Below are 19,189 nucleotides of genomic sequence, written 5' to 3' on the forward strand. Positions count from 1 at the left end.
GTTTGTGTTAATAGGTAGTTAAAAACTCACCGACTAGCTCCTCTATACTGAAGCAAACAGCTCAGATCTGGAAATGATGAAAGGGATGAAAGTAAGCATGAAATCCACATGTACTATTGTTGTTTTTATTAGAATTTTGTAGTATTAAATTAACTTTGCACATAATTATTTTTGTTCAATTAAATAGAATAACTATTCTAACTATAAGTATGAGGGCGAGATTAATCTGTCACTCACATGAGATTCACCAATAGTAAACCACAAGCATCCAATCAACTCCTAATGGATGAAATAATGTCTCTCTCACTTTTTTATCCTTGATTGAGAAACCATTTTGCTTGGATTTTTTTTATCACAACAGGGGGAAAAACTATGGCAACTTGTCTTTAATGTTGATTTCAAGAAGTAAAAGTTGGCTTGAAATGAAAAGATTATACAAAATAGACCATAAAATCTCAAAAAAGTCACATTTCAGATCTACAGTTGCAATCAGAATTATTAGCCCTTGAATTATTAGCCCTCTTGTTTATTTTTGCCCCAATGTCTGTTTAACGAGAGCATATTTTTTTCAACACATTTCTAAACATAATAGTTTTAATAACTCATTTCTAACTGATTTATTTTATCTTTGTCATGATGACAGTAAATAATATTTTACTACATATTTTTCAAGACAATTCTATACAACTTAAAGTGACATTTAAAGGCTTAACTAAATTAATTAGGTTAACTAGGCAGGTTAGGATAATTAGGCAAGTGATTGTATAACGATGGTTTGTTCTGTAGACCAGTGGTTCTCAAACTGTGGTACGTGTACTACTAGTGGTACGCAGGCTTCCTTTAGTGGTACACGGAGGAATGAAATATGTCATGTACATGCTACACACATTTCAAAATTGATCAAAAATGATGGATATAATATGCCATATATAACATATAGCCTATATTTCTGAGGTAATCTGCCATGTATTTTAACTGTGCAGAGTTGTAGCTGCTTTATTGGGCCTACTACGCTACTGTATTTCAATACTTCTCATTTTGGTGGTACTTGGAGAGACTATTTTTTTCTGAGGTGGTACTTGATGAAAGAAGTTTGAGAACCACTGCTGTAGACTATCGAAAAATATATAGCTTGAAGGGGCTAATAAAATTTACTTTAAAATGGGTTTTAAAATTTTTTAAAAAGATTTTATTCTAGCTGAAGTAAAGCATATAAGGCTTTCTCCAGAAGAATAAAATATTATTAGACAAACTGAGAATTTCCTTGCTTTGTTAAACATCATTTGGGAAATATTACAAATTAAAAAATAAAAGGGACTAATAATTCTGACTGCAACTGTAAATGAAAAACATAATATATATATATATATATATATATATATATATATATATATATATATATATATATATATATATATATATATATATATATATATATTATAAATCCATTTAGGACCTTTAAAATGCATTTTAAATGAACTTTTTAACTAAATCAAAATATAAAATTGATTTGTTAGTTATTTATTAAAAAATAAATATAATTTCTATATACAAAAAGTTGCCTGATTGAGAAAAGAACATTTTTTTTATGTTTTTAGGACAATTAAGCGTATTTTGACCCAAATGTTAAATACAGTAATGTTTCTGATTGATTATGAAGATACACAATACAGATGTAGAACAGTTTTATATGTTTTCAGATCATATTTTAATAATTTTTAAATAAAAGTGTTGTAATAGTATTGTAAACCTGCTGCTTTGTACTGTATCTGCTTTTTGTGTCGCCTCTTTGCCAGGTCGTCATTGTAAATGAGAACTGGTTCTTAATTGACTTACTTGGTTAAGTAAAGGTTATGATTATTTATTTAACAAATATATTTATTTTTCCCCTTGTTTTTGGGATGAATAATAAATACATGTACATTTTTGACAGGTTTTGTTAGTTTAATGCAATCTTGTTATGAAAATTTTAAATCGATCCAAACAACTCTTTTATTTGTTCTCTTACAATGACTAATCTCATCCTCACATTTGTACTTTATTTAAGGATTCCCTCCGAATGAGCCCAATTCAAGTCTGCGACTATAAAGCCAACGTTTTCAAAGCTATAAGGCTTAATCAGATGGACCATTTGCACTAGTGGTGTATCGGATTCCAAATCTCACAGTTCAGATTAGATGATGTTTTTTTTAGTCTCGGATTAGCATTTTTCAGATTAGCCAAAAAGAAGTGGGGACAAATGTGATTTGCTCTCTGTTTATTACCAAAACAGTACTGCAGGGCACTTTGGGTTTTAACAAACAGAACTTAGAACTTGTAATTTTATTAAATATGAAATGAAGAAATAATCAGCTGAATAAAAATAAATTGCAAAATATATTCAGTAATGTGAAAAATACCCTGCTACTACTACTGTTGCTGATAACGCTAAATGTATAAGTCGAACATTAAAGTTTTTACAACCCATATTTATTTTTAGTCTCATTTTCAATTAATGATTGATTTATTCACTCATCTAACTTCATGTTTCATTGCAAGATAGATAATTTTTGAAGAATTATTCAGTGGCATATTTTTAATGCCTGGTTAAACCTATATACCATTTATCTATTGGATAAATAATGTAATTGCTGGCTACAACTTTCATTTTTGAGCGTCAATAAATGCATATGACGGTGATTTTAATCTCTACCATAAATATCAGTGGTTATATCTAAACTATAAACTGTTACCCTAGTACTTCTGTGTTATTTGACTGTATGTAAACTAAAGACTAAAGCTCTTTCTTGATTTTTGCGTTTTTCAAACACAGAATTGAATGCTGCGATTCGAAGGATTAATAAACATAAGCAAATCAGCATCATTTTTAATTTATGTTGTGTGGGTGTTGAGATCCCGATCTTTTATTGAGTCATCGTGCAGCTTACACTGAATGCATGGATGCAGGCTAAAAAAGTAGTGACAGAAAACACCTTTAATAACCTAAGAAACCCACCACATCCCGAATAACCTACCACAACTTGTTCTGTCATCATTATATTTTACAGGAAAGCCTAAATGCTTTCATACATATGATCTGAATGACACGAGAGACTGTCCACAACGGCTTTTGTTTACTGCTGTCACTTTTTGTTTTTGAAGCTCAAACTTACATCTGCAAGACTATACAACAATATAAATGCTCAAGAAATCAGAATTGCACTTATTTCTATGCAAAGGGGGTTTCCGTCTCCCTTCCCCCAACACTAAAAATAACTCCACTGACACACATCTAGGTTCTAGTGGCCTTTGCTCCTATTAATAGTTCTCCATGATGAGGTCACTACTGAAGCCTTCCAGCACAAGCAGGTCAAATCAAACCCTCCTCTGAGCTGAAACAAATGCAGTTTTTCCTTAATACAATAGGCATGCTTGCACTACCTTTCGAATTGCGCAAAATGAAAATAAGCCAAATGGAAGCGAGACAATTTTATGACAAAAAAACAATTTTTCTTTCACATTTACAGGTCGCTTCACATATATAGGTCACATGATCATTCTTAAAATTCCACATGAACAGGAAGTTATGTTGGTCTCCTTCCTAAACTAAAATGGACTACTGAGTAAGGGCTTTCTTTATGCACATCATTCACTAATAGCAAACTAATGGTAAAATAATATTGTGAATTAAAAATTAAAAAAGTAGATAAACTTGGATTAATTAATTGTGCACCTACAGAGTAACACTCTGCACTAGCACAACACATTTGGATTTCACACAGACTTCGATTACAAATAATGGTTGTAGAATTGGCTGCAATGTAAGCAAACTTAGGTACAGTTGAAGTCAGAATTATTAGCCCTCCTAAATTATTAGCCCCCCTTTTATTTTCAGAATGAAGATTTTTTCCAACACAGTTCTAAACATAATTGTTTTAATACCTAATTTCTACTAACTGATTTATTTTATTTGCCATGATGACAGTAAATAACATTTTACTAGATATTTTTACGATACTAGTTTTCAGATTAAAGTGCATTTTAAAGGCTTAATTAGGTTAAGTAGGCAAGTTGGAGAAATTAGGCAAGTTATTGCATAACGATGGTTTGTTCTGTTGACAATCGAAAACAATTATTGCTTAAGGGGCTAATAATAATGACCTTAAAATGTTTTTTAAAAATTAAAAACTGCTTTTATTCTAGCCAAAATAAAACAAATAAGGCTTTAAGAAGTCATTTTGACTTCAACTGTATATCTGTAACCATGATTTTTCTTGAATGATATATCAAAAAAGGACAAATAATAATCACATAAAACTTGGTTAATGAAAATACCAAAAATTTGCAGTTTAAGTTTTTAAATATTTGTAATGAAACTTATTGTGTTGCCCAGAAGATAAGCTCTTTGGCAATGTGTGATGGATGAGCCATTTTGAAATAAGGGACTCACTTGTGCTGGCTGGAAGCTGTGGTGCGGATGAAGTGCTGAAGAAGAAACGGACTTTATCATGTTTGAGAACTTGAGGCGGAAGTGAGGTCAAGCATCTGTGGGATTGAGAAAAAATGAACAAATTTTATTACAATTTTAATTAGTCAAATCAAAACCCAAGGCTGGGTGGTCTAACAAAATTATTGATGACTATGCCCCAAAATATTATCTTCTTCTTGGTGCTGAAAACCTTGTTGGCAGTGTGCCGACATGATGTACAACTTTGATTCAGACATCCAAATCAATCTAGAAAAAAAAAAAATAATAATAATAATAAATCTAAAAAAAAAAAAAAAGACTAGAAAAAGGTATTGTCTAAAAAAGGTATTGTCTAAAAAGACTTACTAAAATTACTATTTGAAATAAATTAAACTTCAATAATAAACATATTACATTTTACTCAAACAAAAAACTTTAAATCAGAAATCCAAAGGAACTGAATTGTCAAGTGGTCTCTTAATTTTTTAAATGTAGCTGTAATTGTTTAAATAAATAAATAAATAAATATATTCAATATAAATTGTCAAATAAAAATAAGTACTATAATTATTATTACAACAACAATAACAACAACAACAACAATAATAATAATAATTAATAATAATAAGAAGAAGAATTAAAATGTATTATTAATAATTATAATAATGACAATATTAAAATTAATAATAATACAATATCAAAATTAATAACAATATTAATAACAAAATCAATAATAATAATAATAATAAATTAATAATAAAATAACAAAATCGATGATATTAATAATAAAAATTCATAATTATACTATTTATAATAAATACTAATAACAAAATCAATAATAAAAATAATAACATTAATAATAACATAAACAAAATCAATAATAATAATAATAATAATTAATAATAACAATAAAACAATTTATAATAATAATATTAACAAAATCAATACTACTACTACTACTAATAATAATAAAATTAATAATAATAATAATAATAATAATAACAAAATCAATAATAAAATCATTATTCATAATAATAACGAAACAAATAATAAAATCAATAATAATAATAATAATAAAATTTGTAATAATAATAATAAAAAATCAATAATATTAATAATAAAAACAAAATTAATAATAATAATAAAATCAATAATATTAATAAAATTACTATTATTAATAATAATAGGGCGATGTGGTGGCGCAGAAGGTAGCGCTGTCGCCTAACAGCAAGAAGGTCACTGGTTCAAACCTCGGCTAAGTCAGTTGCCATTTCTGTGTGGAGTTTGCATGTTCTCCCTGCGTTCATGTGTTTTTTTTTCATAGTGTATAGTGTCCCATTTGAGACGCAGCTTATGAGTGTGAATTTGTGTGTTTGGATGTTTCCCAGGGGTGGGTTGGGGCTGGTAGGGCATGCGCTGCGTAAAATATGTGCTGGATAAGTTGGCGGTTCATTCCGCTGTGGCGACCCCAGATTAATAAAGGGACTAAACCGACAAGAAAATGAATTGTTTGATTGATTGAATGAATAAATGAATAATAATAATAATTATAATAATAATATAGGCACGAATAAAACAATACTAGATAGATACATTTCTCAACTTATATTTTCACTAAACGTTTTTAAGCATTAAAAAAATTTGTGAATTATATTTTTGAAACTGAATTTTTATTCTGTCTACAAATATATAGCAAATATTCAATTTAAAGCCCAGATTTATTAAAACACACTAATCACTAGCAAAGTTGTGCATGTTGTGCTTAGAAGCCAGAAATACCGTGGATCTAGTTCATGAGTGGAATCAAGTCCAGGCATCTGAGGCAGAAGCTTCTCCAGACATTCATCGGGAAAGAGCGGAGAGAGCTGGAAAAAAGACACAATAACACAAGAGTTTCATGACTTTTACAAGCTGCCATTACTGATACTGAACACAGCACTGATAATTCTACACAATCAAAGCACCTTTCGAAATCTTTCCAGTCCATTAAAACGACAACATGTAGTTTATGATACACACAGTTTATTTTAAGACTTTTCGCCTTTACACATTGGCTCAACATTTCTCACACACACATGACTGTCACTCACCTGAGAGATCAAATCCGCTACTTCCTGAGGGGTTTTGCTGACAGTCGACAAAGTAGAGTCAGACCATAAGGCCTTAGAAAAAAAAATATACATAGTTTTACCATTTTGGCAACAATTAATTTATAAAACATACGAAAAAATGACACAATACAAGTATGTTCTGGAAAAAGAAGTTGCACCATGTCAAAATTGTACGGCTAAAGTCAAAATAATTAGCCCTCCAATGATTTTCTGTTTCAAATATTTCCCGATTGATCTTTAACGGAGCAAGGAATTTTTCCCAGTGTTTCCATTAATATTTTCTTCTTCTGCAGAAATATTTATTTGTTTAATTTCAGCTAGAATAAAAGCAGTTTAAATACAGTTTAAGGCTATTATTAGCCAGCTTAAGCAATTTTTGTTCGATTGTCTACAGAACAAACAAATTTTATCAAAACAATTTGGAAAAATTAATAAAAAGATAATAGCTAGCTCCAAGAACACATTTGTCCACCAAAAAAACCTGTAAAAACGACTTTGTTCACTGATGTCTTTCATATCAGATAAATGTGCACATTTGCTATAGGCAATAACTATATTGCTATAGGCAATATAGTTAGTATTGGTCCACATAGTCGGTTTGTTGTGTGTTCCACACATTATCTCTCATCAGGTAAACTTTGGAGTATGATTGTCACGATACTGGAATTTGATACCAATCGGTACTGACATTTTAAAAACGTCCATTTACCACGAACATTTAGATGCTGTTGAGCGCATTCTTAAACAGCGCTGATTTACCATTGTGTTCACGTGCTCAACATAAATTACAGTGATTGGCCTTGAAAGTCAGCAAACTCACCGCTGTTTACTGAGCGTAACCACAAATACAGCGACACTGAAGCATTTCAAAGTCTCGACGATCAGCTGGTTTGTCTATAAGCTGACATATGAGCGATCGGCTGATGAATCACAGCTTTAAAACGCTCCAGTGTCTCTGTGGTTCCACTCAGTAAACAGCATGACTTTCACGGGTAATCCCAGTCATTTCTGTTGAGCATGTGAACACAATGGCAAATCAGCACTGTTTATAGACATGCTACACACACACACATATATATATATATATATATATATATATATATATATATATATATATATATATATATATATGGTTTACCGTTAACATTAGTTATAAACCTTCCCAGAGATAGGTTGCAGCTGAAAGGGCATCCACTGCGTAAAACAAGTGCTGGATAAGTTTGCGGTTTATTCCACTGTGGCGACGCCAGATTATTAAAGGGACTAAGCCGAAAAGAAAATTAACTAATTAATTAATTATAAACATTGATTATAGCGGCCTACATATATTTATTTAAAGTACATCTAAAACAAGTGATATTGAAGACATGTCCTTTATAAATACATATTTCTCTAAGTAAGCACCAATCCAAATGTGTCCACATGTTGCTTCCTTGACATTGATTTGATTATGTACGTCCACAATTCTTAAACCTTTCCTAAAGTCAAATCTAAGCACTTTTCAAGATCTTTCCAAGTTTTCAGCACTTTTTAAAGGTCGCAAATGACATATTTATAAATACTGTATAAACATACTCTATCAAGTTAAATCAGATGCTGTTTAATGGAATTCTACAGTATAGTATTCTAAGGAAAATGTTTGATGGTATGTTTGCCCCATGCTCAAAACTGAACTACTGTAATTTCACTATGAAACCAACACAATAACATTTTCAACCCTGCAAGTCATCTGGGAGATTGTAAGAACAATTCTGGAAAATTAGGTATATAACATTCAGGAGACATTGACAATTTTTTTAGAGAATATTTGAATAAGATAACACAACAATAAACTGAATTAAAAAAATTACTAAATAATAAAAAATTATGCTGAAAACTAACAGGTAACTCACCTCCAGGATGTATTCGGTTGACTTGTCTGATTTGGATGTAACTCCTCTTAGTTCAATTCTTTCAACATACACTGAACAAAAAAACAAAAGAAAAACAAAAATTACAATAATTAAAAAAAAAACAACTCAACCTTTTAAACAAATGCTGTTCTTTCTATTCGTCAAAGAATCATCGTCATAGTTTTAACAAAAAATATAAAGCAGAACTACTGTTTTAGTAGCATCATCTTACATTGATAATAATAAATGTTTCTTTAAGCACCTAGTCACCATATAACTATTCAGTACTTAATAGGGGTGTCACGATTTCGATTTTTAATCGAAATCGATCAAAATTTATGCTCAATTTCGATTATCGAATCAAAAAATAGAATCGTCGATGCTGCCACGCCCCCATGTCACGTCAGCTTGGCTTGCCAAGCGGGAAAAAAACAGGCTTGTTGAAGTGCTTGTTAAACGGCAGAAGCAGGAGACCCGTCGACAGAACTTAAACCCTCTCCTCTTTCAATGAAGTCGCCGGTGTGTAAGCATTTTGGATTTCCAGTGAGTTATGTTGACAACGTTCGTGTTGTCGACAAAAAAAAAAAACACAGTTTTGCAAGCTCTGCTATGTACGTATTACGTACGGTTCGTCCGATAGACAACAACGGCATGGCGATCCTCCGCCCGCCCCCGTTGCAAATCCGCTCGCGAAAAGTACACACTCAGGCCCTGTTTACACTGTCTTTGTTTTTAAATGGCATTTTAGAACGACAACGATTTGACATACACAGTGGCGTGTAGCATTTCTGAGCAGCCCTTCTTCCTCTCTACCTCTGAAAATGCACATCACGTGACCACACAGACACAGACGCACACAGCCATGCGCTTCAGACAGCAGGTCCAGGCAGTCAGAGGACCGCTTCAATCTTTTACTCACTTGTACTTAGTCATTTTAGCGAACACCTCAGATACTGTTGGCTGCTTCCTGTTGGTTGTGCCTCTTTTTTTACCGACGCCATTATAACGACACGGATCACTGCCTATTCACGAGTCCTGCAGAAAAAGTGATTGACAGGTGGTAATTATGTGTGTAACTTGCCTTTATTTATTTACTGTATGATTTGTTTATGGGTAAAACAAAGACCATGCAGGTCAGGTAGTTTAAACGGTAGGCTACAAATAATTAATTGGTCATTAATTAATTAATTATTCATAATCGAAAATCGAATCGAATCGTGCCTTCAGAATCGAAAATGTAATCGAATCGAGAATTTGGAGGATCGTGACACCCTTAGTACTTAACTATTAAAGGTGCTGTTTGTAAGTTTTTATAAAAGCATAAAAATACCACAATATGTTTGCAGATATTAGAAACTTGCAAAGTAAACATTCTTGTTTATCTGAAAAACAATGCTGAAGTCAGATATTCTGCTTTGAAAATGTGAGTCACGTGCTGGAACGTCTGTCTTTGTTTTGGTCCCTTTACCCCACCCACTGCCAGTTCAGAAAAAATTATATATCAGCAGCCCGGGTTGCCTTGGTGGAAAACAGAGTATTTGATTCATTCATTCATAAAATGTTATGCGCTGACTGTCACCATAGATAAAAAAGTAGTTATTAGGAATGAGTTAAACTATTATGTTTAAAAATGTGTTGTAAATAAATCATGTGTCGAAGACGGAAATCAAGAATGAATGAAGGCAAAACTAAACGAGTTGAATATGACTTTCATGAGCGTGACTGAAAACTACATTTGATCAATGTGTTACAACTGTTCTTTGGTACTTGTTCAATACTGCATTTCCTAAGGTAAAACTATAGACACTAGATTTCTGATTCATAATGGTCTCTGCATAGCCGAGGACTTCCGGGACTGGTGAAAGAGTGCTCTTTTAATGGAATCTGATAGAAAAAAACCTCCGCATTTCAAGACGCAGGTGTCTGTGGTCCTTTTAAGGTTATCAAAAATCACTGTTTACATGGTGGTCTAGACTGTAAATCAGAGTATTGTCTAAATCATGTTAAAATCAGAGCATTGGTGCCTATATACACACTCATTAAAAGTCCCAAATGATGTCAGAGACAGTGCATTCCTCTGCCTTTGAGTTCTCAAAGGTGTCATTAAGTTTGACATGTTTCCCCCTTACACGCAACTTTTGTAAAGCATCTGCTACATGTTTCCGTGTCAAAATCCTTGCTTGTAAAATACGCTTTAGAACGCTTAGTTTAAGCAAATATGATGATCTCGATCAGGTGTGTTGATCTGAAGAGAGTCGCAAATGCACTGTACTGCGTGCGTTGTGTGCATCTGTTCCCAAAGCAACAAGAACAAGCACCTGAAATCGCCTGTCTGTACTCCTCAAAGTTGTTTAGAATTAAATGTTTAGAGATGGTGTGACATGCGAACCTATGTGTGCCTTTGATGCACCCCTTGATGCTTCTTGCGTCCTTGTCGCAGCACCAGTGGCACCGAAACTAGGAACCGAAATTCATATGCTGATTTGATCCGGTACATACAAGGTACCGGTGCTATAGAGGCACCAGATTTCGGAACCCAACCCTAATGAGGTGTACCTGAGGTGATCACTGTCAGTTTATCCTGTTGTTCGGCTGCAAGAAATAGGATTAGTTTGTAAAATATAATTAAAGTGTTGGTTAGGACAAAAAGCTACTTTTAATATGGAAAATATTTCTTCTATTGCGCGCCGCTGCTTTTATTTTAGAAAAAGACTTAAATCAGCCTTTGCTGGTGTCATTAATCTGGCAACTTGCTCTAGTGTGTGTTTTGAATCAAAAGTGCAATACCTAATTCATCCACTGGGTGTCAAACTTACATACTGCACCATTAAAGGGCATAAACACACGACCAAATCACCAAAAAAACTTTAAAGAAAATATTAAATAAAACTGATTTCTAAAATTTACAAAAGAATCTCAATGTCACTAAAATAACACTGGTGGGCAGAAAAAGTTGGATTTTTTTTTTTCACATTTGCATTTTGACAACAATATTTGGTTTTATATAACTTAATGAGAAGCACTGAATCCCCGAGCCTAGAATAGGAATTAGACACAACCTCTCCTATATGTATTGCGTTGGTATTATTGCAGTCTGTTTTGGATTCCATTAGAGGAGAGGAGAATGAGAGAAAAATCCTCCAGAATTTAATAACCTCTCAGACGGTTTCTGGCAGGTTTCAACTCATTTCTGCATATTTAGCTAAGAAGGAAGAACCTGAGAGGCGAGAATTTAAGCCTTCGGGTGATTCATTTCACAACAGAGTTTTGAGGGTGAATCTGGGACTTCAACACTTCGAGATGAAGTTCGAAACAGAAAGCATGATAAAAATGTTAGCAAAAACATCACAGAGTGAAAAGCAAGAAAGACAAAGGACTATAAATGAACTGTTTTATAAACTTTTCTTTTTTCCACCTTCATATTCCTTTCTCTGATACATTAGCTATGTTTCCATCCAAAAGTGCAAATAAACTTTATGTGCAAAACTGGAATATTGTATTAAAGACCTGCTAATAAAGCAGCGTTTCCTTCCAACAAGTCAAAGCGAATAAAATCGTCACTTCCTGATTATCTGCCGCCAAATATCAACAATAAAACAAAATTTGCTGCGGTAGGAGAAGCTGCGTCAATCTTTTCTTCACTTAATAAATTACTTGCGCCTAAGAGAACAATCCTGACTTGCAGTGAACGCGCGTGAGACGCGGAACACAGATGCACTTGATTCTGGAGGTCATTAATAATTTAATAACACTAATACTGAAAGGGTTAAGGCGTTTTAGAATGACCAAAACAACATTTTAGACGTTTTACAGTGTGCTCAGCCTGCTGGTTTATCCATTCACACACATTTTTATCATCACATAATCTCTTAGAACAAAAACACATGACTTGATTTAATGCGCATACTGGAGTTTGTGCTGTAATAGTGTTTCCACCGCAGTTTATGCACATATTTTCTTATCGAATTCAAAGTTTATGCTACTCTTACTACTCTTACTCCTACTTTTACTTTTTATGCATTTTTTTCTTTTATTTATGTGCATCTTGTCGTTTCTATAAATTGTTTTTCATGTTTTTTTTTTAAAAAAGCGTTATTTTAAAAAGAAGAAAAAAGTTCAAAGGGGGCTAATAATTCTGACTTCAACTATATATATATATATATATATATATATTCTATTTTCTTTTTTAAATATTTCCCAAATGATGTTTAACAGAGCAAGCAAATTTTCACAGTATGTCTGATAATATTTTTTCTTCTGGAGAAAGTCTTATTTGTTTTATTTCGGCTAGAATAAAAGCAGTTTTTAATTTTTAAACATCATTTTTAAGATTTTTAAGACAAAATTATATGCTATTAAGCTATGCAATAACTTGCCTAATTACCCTAACCAGCCTAACCTAATTAACCTAGTTAAGCTTTTAAATGTCACTTTAAGCTGTATAAAAGTATCTTGAAAAATATCTAGTCAAATATTATTTACTGTCATCATGGCAAAGATCAAATAAATCCATTATTAGAAATGAGATATTAAAACTATTGTGTTTAAAAATGTGTAAAAAAAAATGTCTCTTTTAAACAGAAATTGGGGGAAAATAACGCTATTTAGTTAGTTTAGATTTATTTATTTAGTTATTTAGAATTAAATGTTTAGAAATGGTACGACAAAAGTATCTTTAAGAATCCTATAGTCTTTGGTGTGACACAACGCATACCTATGTGTGCCTTTGATGTACCTCTTGATACTTCTTATGTCCTTGTTGCAGCACCAGTGGCACCGAAATTTATATGCAGATTTGGTCTGGTGCATACCGGTTACATGGCACTGGGTTTCGATACCTAACCCTACTTGTGAGAGACTGTTCTCATTCTCAGGTCACATCAATCCATAAAAAAAGGGCCACATTGTCCCCTGATAATGTCAACAGACTGGTCTGTCTCAGCAACTGGCTGAATGTAAAGGAGGACTAAACAAAATATCTTCTACTTTTAAATGAATGTTCTCAACTCTCAGTAATACAACTTTTCAATGAGTGCAATTGTTTGTATTCATTACTTTATTATTAGACTTTTCCAATTTTCCTATTTGCAATGCCTGTATTTTGTTTGTTATGGGCATTAATTGTTTTGAAATTCAAATGGCACTTACATGCCTGTGTTTTTATTTCTGTAATGAATATGGCCGTCAAGCCAACAGTTTGAGGATCTTGATGGTTTATTGCAGGTATGTTGTTTACATGAAGAAATCTGTCTTACAAGTTAAACAAAAAAACTGAAATTCTAATTAATTAATAATACATTAATTAACATTTTACATTTAAATAGCCAAAATTAGAAGTTTCAGTCTTTTAACTGCGATTAATCATGAATAATTGCAAAATAAATTGTTATTAATTACTTATTTATTTTTACCCCATTGGCAGCGCTAATATATATATATATATATATATACTTTATTTAAATATTCCTTTATTAGATTCATTATAATAATAGTCATTACTTTTATTACATTATTATTCAAAAAAGTTAAAATAGACAATAAATTTTTTTATGCTTTTTTTATCTATAATTTTACTTTGTGAATATAATTAGGTCACTAATAATTAAAAACAAATTAAAAACCTAATTTTGAACACCATCTCCCAGCCTAATACATTTTCATTATGACTGAAGTGACCAGCTTTACTTTGTACACACAAGCAAGCAGGAACACATCCGGACTTCTGCTCACCAAAAACATGAGCGAGTGTGTTAAATATACCCTGCAGAGTCAGCACTTCCTGTAGTGTGTGTGTGCGCGCGCATGTGTGTGAAGAGAAAAACAAAGTGAGGCAAGACTGAATGAAATGATTTCTACACATCACAACAAAAGAGCCCAAAGTACCAGCTCACTTCAAATTCTCTTACTCATTCAGATTTTAACCAATTCAAGAGCAGATGCAAAACATAAAGAGACTGCACCACAAAAAAAGAAAAATTTTCTGACTTCTTTTAAACATCTCATCCTTGTCCTGATCTGGGACAGACGGGTGTGAGCTCATCTGGAATGTTCTGGAGAGAAGGAGTTTTTTTTTTTTCCCCCTTCGGCAAAGAGAAAAGCCTGTCTGCTCCTCCCAAACCACCCACCAAAGCCCTCATTATGCTGTGTTTTTATATGTGCGTTTGTGCACCGCCGAGTGAAAGTGAGCCACAAAGCCAAAGAGAGGTCACCGCCAGAGGACCAACACATTTGTGAAGTGGTTTGAATCGACAATCACAGTGCAGGCAGATGAAGATGAATGTGTGAAGTACTAATAGGAATAGACGCTCAACACCTTTCAAAATTCGAAGTTGAAAAAGCGCATGTTTTATCCCTCATCATGGAAAATAAATCTCTAGTGTCTCTAAATTCATCGTTTTTACTATAGCACTTTTACAATGTAGATGTTGTCAAAGCAGTTTAACATAGAAGTTCTAGTAAATTGAAACTGTCAGTCCAGTTTTCAGAGTTGAAGTTCAGTTTCAGTTCAGTGTGGTTTAATTTTCATTGCTAAAACACTGAAGAGCAAATCCATCGATGCCCAGCTCCACAAGTCCCAAACCAAGCAAGCAAGTGGCAAGGAACAAAACTTTACCAATTGATGAAAGTGAAGGACAAAAACCTTGAGAGAAACCAGGCTCAGTTGGGCACAACCATTTCTCCTCTGGCCAAACTTCCTATGCGGACCTGCTGTCTAGGCGCCGGAATGGTTGATAGTAAAAGCTTTTTACGAGTGTTCCTTTAAATGCAAATGAGCATTTCCAATAGCCTAGTGGTTAGGTGCGCGACAAATGTCACTATGGTGCTCATGGCGACCCGAGTTCGATTCCCAGCTTGATGTCATAAGACGATCCTTCCCCTGTCTCTGCTTTCCTGTCTTTCCTCCACTGTCAAATTTAATAAAGGTGAAACACCCCTAAAAATTATTATAAAAAAGCGATAAGTTACTTTCATTTCATTTTTTCCATTTCATTTTCTTCCACTTATCCAGAGCTGGGTTGCGGGGGCAGCCGTCTCAGGAGAGAACCCCAGACACTTCCTCCAGCTCCTCCAGGAGGATCTTGAGGAATTCCTAGGCCAGCCGAGAGGCATACTCCAGCGCTTCCTGGGTCTACCCCGAGGCCTCCTCCCGGTGGGACATGAATGAAACACCTGTCTAGGTAGGCATCCAAAAGGCATCCGAAACAGATGCCTGAGCCACCTCAGCTGTCTTTTCTCGATGTGGAGGAGCAGCAACTCTACTTCGAGCTCCTCACATATCTATAAAGGTGCATCCTGCCACCCTGCCAAGGAAACCAATTTCGGCAACTTGTATCCAAGATCTTGTCGTTTTGGTCGAAGTTCATGACCAAAGGTCAGAGTAGAAACGTAGATTGACCAGCAAATCAAGAGCTTTGCCTTTTGGCTCAGACCGGTACATCGACTGCATTACTGCTGCCACTGCACCAATATGCCTGTCAATCTCACCTGTTCATGGTGTGTGTTTTCTCTGCTTGTGTGTGTGCGTTAAATTCCGAGTATGGGTCAACATACTTTGCCATGTCATGACTTTTTTTCCTTTTGCTTTAAATATTATTGTTACTGTCATCGTTACTTTTATCACAATATAAAAATCAGTGTAATATAAAGAAAATGATTATAACCGCAGCAGTAAAATCACTCTCCTCCCCCTCCTCTGACCTTTCACTGCAGGCATCATTGCACTCTTCAAACTTCACGCTCTGCACAGGTGCATTATGGGTACGCACCTGCCACCTCTCCTGCCCTCAACATGAGCTTTCAGCACTGAGCTCTAATAATTCATGGATCTGCACAGCTGCTGCTGACCTGAACAAGCTGCTGTCCTTTCTTTATTGCTTTATCTGACTACTACATAGAAAACCTACAACCCGTTTCAAATAGTTTTGACTTCACCAAAATATATCTAATCTGCTGAGGATTGGTGTAACAGTTGAGCAATAAAGAAAACCACTCATGATTGAATCATTTGTGTTTTGTCACCAAACTTTTGAGTGACTGTTTAAATGCCTTTGAAATGCAATTCAGTCATTTCCTTTTTCCTTTCACTCCTTTTCAAAGTCAACATCCTGTCAGGCCAATTCAAGCATCCTGAAATCGCTCATGAAAAGTCATGACTCGGGAGGAGGAACTTTGTATTTTCTAAGAAAACTCCAGAATAAGGTGCTGTAATACTTGTGCTCTAAGTCAAGGGACTATTCTGACAGGATTACTTTAGTAAATGATGTAAATAGTGTAATGAAAGTGAACAGGACTGAAGAAAAATCATTTAGTAATTATTTTATCCAGAAAGTCTAAGGGCTCAATCATACACCCGGCGCAATAAAACATGTTTGGCATGATTTGTTGCCATTTTCAGACCCTGTTGTTTAAATAGCAAATCCATTTGCACAACTTTGTGGACTCATGGGTGTGCTGGTCTAAATAGGGGGTGTGTTAAGGCATAGTGTTGGCGTTTTGCTATTTTGAGAAACTGAAATAGGCCGCGCCATTGACCATCTAAAAGCTGGTCTAAAGTTCAGCACAGAACGCGTTAGTTATGCGCCTATGCAGGTCCAAATGCTTACACATTACTTAATACACTGATGTACAGAAAAACACAAATATCTTTACATATGAAAAAAATAAAATATTAAAATGTTACAAAAATCATTACTTTCAACATGCCTCATCTTGGGGGGCTTTTTCAGTTCAATTATGACAATTTGCATTTGTATAATGTTATTATTAGTAGTAGTATTATTTATTATGTGCAGGTTTATATTTGTTTTAATAAAAAACAAGTTTAGATTTGTTCATCTGTTGGGTTTTGGACCATATGGGGAATAGGACGTGTGTTTGGATATAACTTGTGCAGTTTTTTGACGACACTTCATTTTTATTGTTCATTTATTTGTTTGCTGAAAATTAGAACTGAAATTAGAAATAGCTTTGAAACAAATTTTTGGTTGTAACAAGCTAAATTAAATAGGTAGGCTGATTGATGTCTTCAGTAAAGTGCATAGAACACCGTTTCCTTATCTACTAAAGTAAAGGAGTAAAGAGTAAAAGTAAGGTAAAGAGAAAGCAAAGAGGCTGGTAGTTGGGATTAGTGTTAAATGTTTATAAAAGTTTTTAAAAGAAAAATATAGCAGAAATTGGACATTTGTACACAACAAGTGCTATTCACTAGAGCTGCATGATTAATTGAAAAAAGGTGGCGATCTCGATTCGACCCCCTAGACCAGGGGTGGGCAGACTCGGTCCTGGAGGGCCGGTGTCCTGCAAAGTTTAGCTCCAACTGTAATCAAACACACCTGCTTATAGATTTCTAGTGATCTTGAAGACACTGCTTGTTCAGGTGTGTTTTATTAGTGTTGGAGCTAAACTGTGCAGGACACCGGCCCTCCAGGACAGAGTTTGCCCACCACTACCCTAGACGATCTTAATCCAGCATTTCTACGATTCTGCCAACCGTATTTTCAAGTTCAGGAGAGAAGAAAAGGCGGCTGCACGAGTTTTTTAACTGTTTCACATACATGGCAGTGACATGGACACCTCCAAATGATGTTAAAAAAAAAGTCATATACAGTATTTATAAGGTATAATCCACCTAAAAATGTCATGTTTGTCTTCATATAATGCTGTATTCGCGGCCAGGAAATCACATGTGACGTGAGCTGCTGACCGTGAGCTGTTATCACAGAGAGGGTGTGCGCACCCCCTACTTAATGATAGACGCGCGCATCTACTTTAGAGAACAGAACCTCCCAAAACTGTGAATAACAGGTAATATAAACTGAACAGTATTCAGTTTGTGGCACAGTGTGATCGTTTTAGAGCTGCGCGCAAAATATGAACAGCACTTAGCAGTGAAAATGAAAGTGTGCACATCATAATCATATCGCATTTTAGAGTTATGATTGCGACAAGCATGTGATATGTTTTTCTTTCTTAGCGAACAGTTGTGCATGAAAATAAATGTTTACAGTGTCAGTATAACTCCGCTAGCCTATATAAAGTTGATTTTACCAGTAAATAAAGTGGTCTAATAATGTTGTCAATGACAGATTGCATTATTATAAGTAGAATAGAATTATTTATAGAAACCAGTAGACCTACACATAATATTATTATTGTTGTTTTACCATATGTTTGAGCAAAAACAATAATAATTGCCGACTCATTTTAATCTTTATTTTACATCTACAGAATCGTAAGAAAATCGTGATCTTTATTTTAAGCCAAAAAATTGTAATTCTCATTTTAGCCAGAATCATGCAGCTCTACTATTCCCTTGTATTCAATAAATAAAGTTCACAAAAAAATGTAACCGGTAACCAGGTTAAACTTAAAACAACTACAAATATAAGTAGCTATTCAATTATAATCAAAAAACAGAACAGAAATTAGGGCTGCTAATATTAGAAAAATTCTGAACTTGTGATGTTTTTTTTTTATTTTCCTTGATAAATATTACAATATGTATACAGTTTTACGAGATAAATAGCTCTATTTGTCAGTTTTCTGGAGAGTCTAACATTATTCAGGTACAGTAATAACAATGCAAAAACTTCTTTTCTTATTTAGAAATTTGCATTGTTTCGTTTCTAGTCCAATTTTTAGATCAAGTAAAAATATTGCTTTATTTTCACCTTCTGAAGAAAAAACTCAAAATCAAGAGTTTGATCTGTATGATCCGTCACTAGTGTAAAATAATCTTG

General features: G+C 33.8%; 2 protein-coding genes and 1 long non-coding RNA gene across 3 annotated transcripts in view; 1 reads left to right on the forward strand and 2 right to left on the reverse strand.

Annotated features, from left to right (window-relative positions):
- LOC141380918 (serine/threonine-protein kinase pim-3-like) overlaps window positions 1–16,449 on the forward strand; it is an 85,650-nt gene extending 69,201 nt beyond the window's left edge. Inside the window, exon 4 of the mRNA XM_073942937.1 lies at window positions 15,460–16,449. Coding sequence (XP_073799038.1) covers window positions 15,460–15,533 — 74 coding nt within the window. The 3' untranslated portion in view covers window positions 15,534–16,449. The remainder of the gene's footprint in view (window positions 1–15,459) is intronic.
- The window catches only part of zcchc14 (zinc finger, CCHC domain containing 14), a 56,140-nt gene that overhangs the window by 14,588 nt on the left and 22,363 nt on the right, over window positions 1–19,189 (reverse strand). Inside the window, exons 3-7 of the mRNA XM_001336490.9 lie at window positions 8,451–8,521; window positions 6,538–6,609; window positions 6,227–6,312; window positions 4,430–4,524; window positions 31–67 (exon numbers count right to left, since the gene is read on the reverse strand). Coding sequence (XP_001336526.5) covers window positions 31–67; window positions 4,430–4,524; window positions 6,227–6,312; window positions 6,538–6,609; window positions 8,451–8,521 — 361 coding nt within the window. The remainder of the gene's footprint in view (window positions 1–30; window positions 68–4,429; window positions 4,525–6,226; window positions 6,313–6,537; window positions 6,610–8,450; window positions 8,522–19,189) is intronic.
- Window positions 14,013–18,918, reverse strand: LOC141380919 (uncharacterized). Its single transcript, XR_012400294.1, has 4 exons — window positions 18,498–18,918; window positions 17,900–18,330; window positions 15,267–17,704; window positions 14,013–15,207 (listed from the first exon to the last, which is right to left on the reverse strand). It is a non-coding gene; the product is annotated as an uncharacterized lncRNA (long non-coding RNA).

The sequence above is a fragment of the Danio rerio genome, chromosome 25, assembly GCF_049306965.1.
Source record: "Danio rerio strain Tuebingen ecotype United States chromosome 25, GRCz12tu, whole genome shotgun sequence".
Classification (NCBI taxonomy): domain Eukaryota; kingdom Metazoa; phylum Chordata; class Actinopteri; order Cypriniformes; family Danionidae; genus Danio; species Danio rerio.